At 39.0% G+C, this 10,303-nt stretch overlaps 1 protein-coding gene across 1 annotated transcript in view; it reads right to left on the bottom strand.

Annotated features, from left to right (window-relative positions):
* Window positions 1-900: 900 nt before the first annotated feature.
* LOC135074831 (uncharacterized) overlaps window positions 901-10,303 on the bottom strand; it is an 83,932-nt gene continuing 74,529 nt past the window's right edge. Inside the window, exons 3-10 of the mRNA XM_063969213.1 lie at window positions 9,552-9,705; window positions 8,588-8,773; window positions 7,341-7,564; window positions 4,957-5,173; window positions 4,536-4,728; window positions 3,931-4,109; window positions 3,359-3,562; window positions 901-2,915 (exon numbers count right to left, since the gene is read on the bottom strand). Of these exons, the coding sequence (XP_063825283.1) occupies window positions 2,769-2,915; window positions 3,359-3,562; window positions 3,931-4,109; window positions 4,536-4,728; window positions 4,957-5,173; window positions 7,341-7,564; window positions 8,588-8,773; window positions 9,552-9,705 (1,504 nt within the window). The 3' untranslated portion in view covers window positions 901-2,768. The remainder of the gene's footprint in view (window positions 2,916-3,358; window positions 3,563-3,930; window positions 4,110-4,535; window positions 4,729-4,956; window positions 5,174-7,340; window positions 7,565-8,587; window positions 8,774-9,551; window positions 9,706-10,303) is intronic.

The raw sequence follows: 10,303 nt of genomic DNA, 5'->3' as shown, positions 1-10,303 counted from the left end.
CATCCAGTGTACTAACCACAGTCAAAAATTTTTCATGGTAAACAGGGAACTACGTTGTAATTATACCATATCTTCGGATGGAGCGAATAATTTTTTCATATTTTTGATATTAATCATATTAAATATGTATTGATCGAACTTCATTTGGGAAGTTCGTTAGATCATAAAAAAGCTTACGCAACGAATGAAACGTGCCTTGGATCACAGTGGCTCCCTTTGACAATTACAATCTTTATTCCGTATCTCACAAGATTTAATTTATGGACAATTACAATTCATTTTTATTGTTAAACGCAAAATTGTTTCACTAAACAAATAAATGTAATAATACAACAGGATATAAATTATGGTAAACAATAATTGTAGTTGCAATATAAATAAATAAATAAATAAATAAATATCCTTAGACATTTTACACTGCGCTTCTAGTCCCAAACTAAGCAAAACTTGTACTATGGGTACTAGATATAAATATGATAACAACATTGTTGTATGTACGAAGTATATAATAATATTTGAACAACAAACTGACGACTTCGGAAATGCACACACATCAACAAACAACTAAACAACATTTCATAGGTGGTGCAACGTAACGCCCTGATATATTAGCCTTTATTTAAGTAGTAATAGAATCTATATTGTCCAAGTATTAATATTGTTGACAGTACAAATAATTAACTACCGACATGAATGTGCATAGGTACTTACAGTTACAGGTACTCTGAGTTTGTTGCGGCGCTTCTTCTCAGCACTTGCCAAATGTTGGTCTCGAAGCGCTGGTAGGGTAAAAAGATTATGAGACATGTAGAGGCTCCTTAAGAGCATATTTTATGACGATTTGTAAGAACTATTTATTAGTCTAAACAAATAAAGAAATTTTGACTTGACTTGACTTACAATTAAAGTACAATATTTACAAAACAATTTCATAATTTATTTACAGAATTACCATCGAATGATTTAAAACGTACATTATTAATTATCTATTGTGTAGTTCAAGTGCAGTGTTATTTTCTGTTAAAGTAATGTATCAACACATTAAAGTTCGTGAAATAGTGTCTGAAAAAACAAACTGCCACACATTAGACGTACTATTCTAAACTTAAGACCACCTCATTCTTAGCGAAATAAGAGCTCCCATAAGCAGTGCAACTGTTCCACTTGATTTGCCTTCAAATGTACCTACTTACCTTTAATGAAGTCCAAATCATCCTAAACATTTACTGAAGATTGTTACCATCAAAAACATGTCAGTTTTACAATAATACTGATTTGAATATTGAGCAACTTGTTTTTGGTAGGTACTTAAAAATAACACCAAATGGCACAAATACTTTACCTAAACTTTATTATTATCGGTCCATTAAATGCGTGAGCAAAAATTTAATATAATTATAAGAAAATAATAAATAATCCGGAATCTTCTTATTATGTATTAGGTAACAACTATAATACATAGCTTCTGGCACGAGTATGGTCTTCATGAAATGCCTTAAAAGGCTTTATTTGCCTTTATCGGCATTTTATGGCAAGGTCATTTTCTAAGGTAACATTAAAAATAATGAACAGTTTGACTTGACACCACTGGCGATTGACATGACCCTACGCCATCCTGGTAAGTTCAAATTCGGTAGAAACCGCGTTCAACAGTTGCGCTACTGTCTTCGTTGCTAGCAATTGACAGTGATCTTACTCTACAGGTGGTGCCAACTGTTGGGTGCCAAAACGATATCCTGTTTCCATGCATGCAAATGCATGTCCATAAATACAACAAAGAATCCGGTGTAACATCATGCTTATAAAAAATCTCTTTGGGGCATCATAATATCCTATGAGGCATTGTTGTACATTGCATGCGAAAAATAGTTTACGTATTTGCGTCATTTTAAAAAATTATGTCATCTGTATCAAATTTTATAGCTTGAAAATCTTTAAATTACAAACATATAAAATCATACCTTTAGTTAGCAACTAGTAAGTACGTGTGTGAACATTTTGAAATATTTCATTACCTATTTATTGCAAATGTTATGCTATGTCTACTATGAAAAATGTGTATTTATTGCTCTGTAGTAAAAAATATATAACGCGATTGACTTTCATATCATTCTAAATATTGAAGCACTTCTTACTTGTACAAAAACTTCGGCCTTACGTAAATATTTTATCGATATTTGTATGAAATTATAAATAATTTTACGAATCTGTCCAGAGGATTACCTATTTTATTCAGCTAAACTCTGGAATTGCAGCGTCCATCATACCGTGAGCTAAATCAATTGACCATTTACACAGAGCCAATCTATGATAATAATCCAAAACAATAAATTGTCAATCCAACATTGGCAGATACATTTGAGTCAATCCAATGAAGATATAATTGTCAATCCAACGTTGTTGTAATGTAAGACAATGTGAGACAGTCCAATATAATATAATGTCGTTCTTGGATTGGCTCTACTTACATTATGCTAATCTTGGATTGGCTAAATGAATTGTAGACGGTTTGGCACTTTGTAATTGGTTCATGTGGGTATTTCAGCTCGCGGCGTGACTCTAACATAATATTTACTAAAAAGGTATTAAAGTTTTTATCATACCTGGCAATAACTTCCGTGAATCTTCAAATTCCGTGTTCCATTTCAGTGAAACATTTTTAAAACATTTGGTAACGTTTCTACAGAATCTAAATTAAGTAAGAAACTGTATATTTCTTGTCACTATAATACCTAGACTTTGGTTTGGTAGTGATATCAAATGTCACCTCAACGTGACGTCGCCGGGCAAGTCCTCTTGACTTGTTCTTTTTCTGCGGCTACTCGTTGGGCCAGTTCTTCTGCCCAGCGGTGGGCAGTGCGGTCCACTGTCGATGGTACCGTTAAACAGTTCATTCCACCGTACTCGCATGCAATCTGTAAAGAGATGATAAAATGCAATAGTTATTTATATCGTTAATGCTGGTTTTAACATACAGTTTGAGCAATCGATCTTTTATGCTATTTTTCCTACTGATGTTAAGGCTACACTGCTCCGCTATATATGCCGTCGACAGTTTGATACGCCTAGATACTAACTTGGCGCCCAACGCGTGGTCCCAAAAATCATTCCCCAACTTACATCCAGTACTAAATTCGATTATCAGTTTTCAAGCTTTCTACAAATACTATAATACAGGCAAGCACATTGGTAACGTAGTAGCGCTCGCTTCGTGACACGCCTGCAAACTTGGCGCCCAACGTGTAACCCCAAAAAATCATTCCGCAGCTTGACAGAGACGCGGTTACTACGATCGTTCATCACTTCTCGAGCGCTTTCACAATACTTACATAATAGAAGGAAACCAATAATAACTTACTCGATAGTGATGTAGTAGCGCCCTTTCCGTGGGCACGCCAGCCGACGTGGCGCCCGGCGCGTGCTCCCAAACAAAATGGTTGCCCAGCTCGACCGCGTCTCGCGGCCGCAGCGCGTATTTGCTGCGATTCTTCAGCGCGTGCGGCGTCGCCCACCGACGCGTTTTGCGCGCGGTTACTAACGGCGCTGGCGCTTCTGGGTCGTCCTGTAAAGAAGAAGAATGCGATGATTAAAGGTATCTATTAAGGCCTTGTAACACGCGCGATAACCGCGTAGTTTTTGGGTGGTTCTCATAGGCGAGACACTGAGGCGGTAATCATGCGGTTACGGTTTGATGCAAATGTACGAGAACTTCCCAGAAATTACGCGGGTATCGCGCGTGTCTGAACCAGACCTAAATAAGTGACAATAAACACTCATCTCACAGAGTATACGAGAGCATTATAGAAAAGAGTGTAATGAGGCGAGTACTTAGCGCTAGCAGGCTCCGCTCTCGACGAGGCATGACGATCATCATTAACAAAGCAAGATTGTATGTATGTGTAAGTTACTAATCTGCTAAAACTCTCTTACCTCCCACCGCATATAAAGGAAGGCGTTTCTAAACAGAAAAGCGGCCGGCGCTTTAGAAGGCGGGCTGTAAGAGGCCCTGAGGGTAGTGAGTAGCGCCGGCAGACTCCGCTCCCGACGAGGCATGACGATCTCGTCCACGTCGATGACAAGCAATATTTGATATAAATCTACCAATAGTTCTGCAAAGATGAAAAGACAAATGGAGCTCTTACCTCCCACCGCATATAAAAGAAGGCATTCCTAAACAGAAAAGCGGCCGGCTCTTTAAAAGGCGGGCTGTAAGAGGCCCTGAGGGCAGTGAGTAGCGCTGGCAGACTCCAATCTCGACGAGACTTGACGATCTCGTCCATATTGATGGCAAAGCAAGGCATGCTTGTATACTAATAAATCTGCCAAAAGTTATAATGCAATCGTACCTCCCACCGCATATAAAAGAAGGCGTTCCTAAACAGAAAAGCGGCCGGCGCTTTAGAAGGCGGGCTGTAAGAGGCCCTGAGGGTAGTGAGTAGCGCCGGCAGACTCCGCTCCCGACGAGGCATGACGATCTCGTCCACACCGATGACAAAGCAAGATATGACATTTAAAAGGAATCTACCAAATGTTACGTAAAAATAACTGCACTCTTACCTCCCACCGCATATAAAAGAAGGCGTTTCTAAACAGAAAAGCGGCCGGCGCTTTAGGAGGAGGGCTGTAAGAGGCCCTGAGGGCAGTGAGTAGCGCCGGCAGACTCCTCTCCCGACGCGGCATGACGATCTCGTCCATCTCAATTCTCAATATCATAGCATTATAATCTACCTAGCTAAGTTAATTCTTACCTCTTACCTCATATAAAAGATAGCGTTCCTAAACAGAAAATCAGCCGGCGCTTTAAAAGGCGGGCTGTAAGAGGCCCTGAGGGCAGTGAGTAGCGCCGGCAGACTCTGCTCCCGACGAGGCATGACGATCTCGTCTACATCGACGACAAATCAAGATATGACATTTATAATCTGCCAAATATTACGTAAAAAGTAACTGCACTCTTACCTCCCACCGCATATAAAAGAAGGCGTTCCTAAACAGAAAAGCGGCCGGCGCTTTAGAAGGCGGGCTGTAAGAGGCCCTGAGGGCAGTGAGTAGCGCCGGCAGACTCCGCTCCCGACGAGGCATGACGATCTCGTCCACGTCGATGACAAGCAGCCAACCGGTGGTTGACATCGACCGGTAGAGACAGTCGTTGAAGGCGGCGAACTGGCCTTCCGTTCTGGAATGAATATTATTCTGGATTTAAAAAAAAAGTTTAATTTAAAAATACATCTTCTTCTTCTTTGGTTTATGGCGATGAACTTGCGGTTTTACGCCGCTGAGGGCACACTATTCCGCCAATGTCACGTGCGCAGCTTTTAAAAATACATTAAAGGCTGAGTTGCACCATCTTACTTTAATTTTGACAACCGTCAAAAATCTGTCAAACTCCATACAAAAAACACCGGTTATCGTTATAGTCACAGTCAAAGTTAGATGGTGCAACTCAGCCGAAGACTATTAGAGTAGGCGCACACCGTTGATTTTTAATTGGCCGATAGTTGTGCCCGATTTTAATTTGTATGAAGAATCGGCCAAATCGAATCGGCGTAGTGTGCGCACTCCCATGCATGCCCATACTGATTAACTGCCCGACTAAACTATCGGCCGACGAAAAATCAACGGTATGCGCCAACTCTAACATTACATCATCTAGATACGGTTACGGTTATTTGAAACCGCAACCAGGTGTGAATATTTCTCGGCTATACTCATGCGATCCAATTCCGTGATAAAAGAAACACTGACTTGATAGAACTACCTTATATTGATCATCTTTTTCATGCTTTTTGTACATAAAGCTCTTTGTAACTAAATATCTAAAATTGAATTGGTCTGGCTGTAACAAACTTTCGTAATTATTAAAAATTTCAAAAAAGCTTTTTTCAGAGTTGCGTTATTATTTTCAAGCAAACAAATTACAGAGGAACCAAGTAACTAATGAAGATTGATGATGTGGATACAGAAAGTAAAGCAAATTTTAGTGCCCTAAAAATTTTGCTAATAGCATATGACGCAAACAATTAGGCTAAGTTACTTATACCTCAAAACAACGAATACATCATTTGATAAATTAAAAACAAACGGTGCGAAAGAAAATTTGGATATGGCAGTGTTAAACAAACTTCAGTCCGCAATTTCTTGAAAATATATCTTCTTCTGATATTATTCAACAATGTTTAATATGAAAGCATATCGAATTAGCCAAGTACATAATAAACACTTTATCGTCAAATTGGTCAAGGTGTATTGTTGATTTTATATAAATCGCGAGACGATTAGTTATAGTTAAAGGTAGGTTCTCTTTCCACATATTTCTCATCTTATTTTGTTTAAATGAATTTATGTAATAGATGTAGGTTATTCTATATTATACAAGTTATACAAACTGCAAAAGGTATAACTATTTATAACAAAAATTCATGTTCTCGAAGTTTACAAAACGCTGTCCTTTTGAAAATCACTAGACCGGCACTTTCCAAATATTTTTCAAATCCAACTATCGATTCCATTAATATTCATATCGATATTCACATTCACATTACTAATTGCACAGACTAGAGCCACTTATCATCGATCATTCAAATACTGTTCAGTCGGACAATCAATCATAATCGCCCGTTCAATCACATCGGGTATTCCCCGTAACTAACCCTACTTGTGACATGTTTGTGCCTAACTTAATATCGATTACACATCGAGAACGTTGCAGTCATCGTTACTATTATGATTGCTTGCTGATGAATATTTGGCAAGCGTAGCACACCAGGCTATTAAAAATAGCACGTATTTTAACCAGATAAGATGCAAGACTTGATGAGCCTATTGTCCTCCATACTACCTAGTACCTACCAAGAATGGCATATTATATTTCCTCGAAATAATAAAATCTTATAAAACGAAAACATGTGGCACAAATGCTAGTCATATTCTCTCGTCGTTAAAAAGGGCTGTACTCCGGAATCAAGCCTATTGTGCACTTTAATCATGATCGTTTGGTTCGTGACCCACTTTATGAAAATAACAAAATAGGTATCCTTATAATATTTTGTGTTGGTAAAAAAACGTGATCACGAAATTAACTTTTTTTGGGGATTTTCCCAACTTGAAAACCTTAAATTAAACCTTCTTTAACGCGGCTGCAAACATGTGCTTCTATTTCTTTTGTATAGGTGACAATAACTATGGTCAATGGTCATAATATTCACATGTCAAAATACGACAAAAGTATGCTATCTTGTCTGATTTATCATCATCATCATCAGATCATTTTTGATCTCCTCTGCAGAATCACGACTTTCTGTAATTTACCAGGAGAACGAGCACAATTCTTTATGATTACTCACCTGATCTCCACTTTAGATATGATAGGCAGTTTCCAAGGCAGCAGCGTGACGAGCCCCTGCCTCCTGTAGTGGTCCAGTAAACATCCCACAGGCGCGGAGAGAGACTCGTTGTACATGTAGAAATGGCTGGCCCCTAATATACGGTTCAGCTCGAACCATTCGATCAGCCAGTCACCCCGGGAGTATGAGAAATGGAATGGTTTGACGCACACATGCAGCGTTTCCTGGAAATTAATAAAAAATATTTGCAGTTTTGTAATTTTTTAATCAACACTATTGATTGATATTCTTCAGTCAGACTGTGCAGAGAGAGACTGTGTGTGTGAGATTTGATATTATGTTTCTAAACACGAAACTCGAGAACGGCTAATCATTATCCAAATATTCATCCACGCAAAATTTTGTTCCCAGCAGGATTCAAGCCCAAACCGCCGCTGAGTGTACCAGATCAGGCGGCAATCAAAATAATAACATAAATATGAATTCGTGATTAGCAGTTCACGATAAAGTATTTCTTTATTTTACGCGCTATTTCAGAAGCATTATACCGTGCCTGAGGCTGTAACAACAGTGCATTGTTCCGCAGTATCTCTATATTCAAGAATACACTCTTGAACACACTAATCTTTTTGTTGCCCCGGGCGATACCCACAATGGCCGACTGTGGCGCGTTACAAACACCAGATGCCAGATATAGCCCGTTTGCTTATAACCACCGAAACAGATTCCCACTTGTGCGTTATCTAATGCATTATTCATTGGGTAGTTTAACAAGTTTGAGGATGGGCTCGTTGTGAGAATGTTCTATTATTTAGTTCCGTTAATGGCCGTTTTCATTAGAAAACGAAAGAAATATTAGCGGAATTGGCCGCTTTAATCTAACATGCTATCAGGGGGATTGTGATGCGTAAATTCTGACGAAAATTGATGTTTTATTGATGAAAATTTAAAATTTGAAAATAAATTAGCTGCGAGAATGGAACAAGAATATGAGCTGTCGACTATAATTATCTTCTGCCTAATGCCTGCCACTAGTTTCCGAATACTTAGATGTCTAGTTGTTTAGCTACCTACGCCACATTCCACGCGGTTACCAAGAAATTCTACTTAAGACTGTTAGTCGCTTAGAAGTTAGGGGTTGGTATAATTCTAAGTTATTTACCAAACATACTTACCTACAACTGCCATAGTGACCGAACGGTATGACTACGCTAAACTAAGGTATTTTAGAAAGAACAAAAACCTACCTCAATACCGCTCTTAGGTTCCGTGTCCAGTACAGTAAGCAAGTTGGTTGGTGGTCGTGTGGGTGAGCTGGCAGCCACCACTGAGATGGAAGCTCCTACGGTATCTTGGGGCTTCACACCAGTATCACGTAGCAAACACAGAACATAGGTGGCGCTGTACTTCAGGTTCCAGTTCTCGCGGATAGCCTGGAATGGATTAAAAAAACATTATACATAGACCAAAAGGTCATAAAGACTGTTTAATACCAGGTACAATTTATGTGTACAAAGATCCGTTTAATTGAGAAATGCTTGGTCTTTTGATAAGCATAATCGTAATGTTTTCCTAAAATGTTAAAGGTGAAGACTTCTTATCTCTTTACTTTGTTACTAATTAATCGCATCAAGAGGGAGCAATTATATCCACGAAAAGAGAACTACTTCTAAAACGATCATTTTGAAGAACATCGATAACACTCGTTACCGAAAATGAATGAAAGCGTACCGAGGAGTAACGGGGCTAGTCCCACCTCTCCTTCCCACCACTGTAACTCTTGTATAGCCAGCTTCTACATTTTTGTTTGGCCTCCTATAAGACCCAACCAGTGAAGGTTGAGTACTCCCAGAGAATAGCTTGTTGTCTTGAAACTGTACTAATAGTGTCGAGGTGTGGAATGAAGTGTTTCCAATTCCAAACTAACATTTCCGAAAATTAAACGGTACCGAGGCGTAACGGGACTAGTTCCACCTATCCTTCCCACCACTGCAACTCTTGTATAGCCAGATTCAATGAAACCCAACCAGTGAAGGATATACCGTGAAGGACTCAGCTATAGCTTACCGTCTCGAAACATTACTTAATTACCTACTGTCTGTATAGTAGGTAGGCATACCTACTGTCTTGTTTTCTGTGGTGCACAATAATGTGTTATCAATCTACTTATTAGTGTCGAGGTGTAGGACGTAGCTAGCAGATGAATCTCACCTTAACCCTAGCCTTGAGCGTGAGCGTGCGGTTATCAGGCAACCAGATGCGACACATGACTGCATCGGCGCCGCGCGTTTTAGTCGCTGCGATTATGCGCACCGCCGCAACTGTTCGCCGCTCTACGAACGCTGAATATACGTAGAACCTAAACCTGCAACAAAACAAATTGTGTTCAAGGAAAAGGGTAATTCACAAAATGCTTGCTTATGGTGATAGAACCTCGGGCAGTTTGAATTATTTTTACATTAAAAAAACTAATGGAAACGTAACGTAAATATAAGACATGGCCTTCTTAAAACTCGATTTCAACATCAATATCCGATGTAATGTCCGAAGAACTAATGATATTCTTTCTTTGGCATCATTAAGAAAATTCACCTCTCTCGAATGGCCAGTTAATATTAATTAACGGATAAACAGACCCGAAGGACCAATCGAAGGTTATTTGAGTAACTAATACTAGTGGATTGATCCTGACCACGATCAGTATTGGGTTACGACGACAAGGCCGCGAAATGAAATTCATTCGGAATTAGTCGCACGGAATCGTATCGGTATCGGACGGAGCAAATTACTTTGATTAGTGAATCATGAATAGTTCTCGGTAATTGAGCTTTTAAACTGCTATTAACTCCAATTGATCTAATGACAAGATTATTTCTATTTAAACTTTGCTTGTGCTCTCTATCTGATAAAAAGACCGGTATTTTATTTGACTAGGATAAACCTCGGTCTCATAGAGCTTATTT

The sequence above is a fragment of the Ostrinia nubilalis genome, chromosome 9, assembly GCF_963855985.1.
Source record: "Ostrinia nubilalis chromosome 9, ilOstNubi1.1, whole genome shotgun sequence".
NCBI classification, from domain to species: domain Eukaryota; kingdom Metazoa; phylum Arthropoda; class Insecta; order Lepidoptera; family Crambidae; genus Ostrinia; species Ostrinia nubilalis.
The sequence above is the reverse complement of the archived record's forward strand: the minus strand, read 5'-3'. Positions and strand labels throughout refer to the sequence as shown.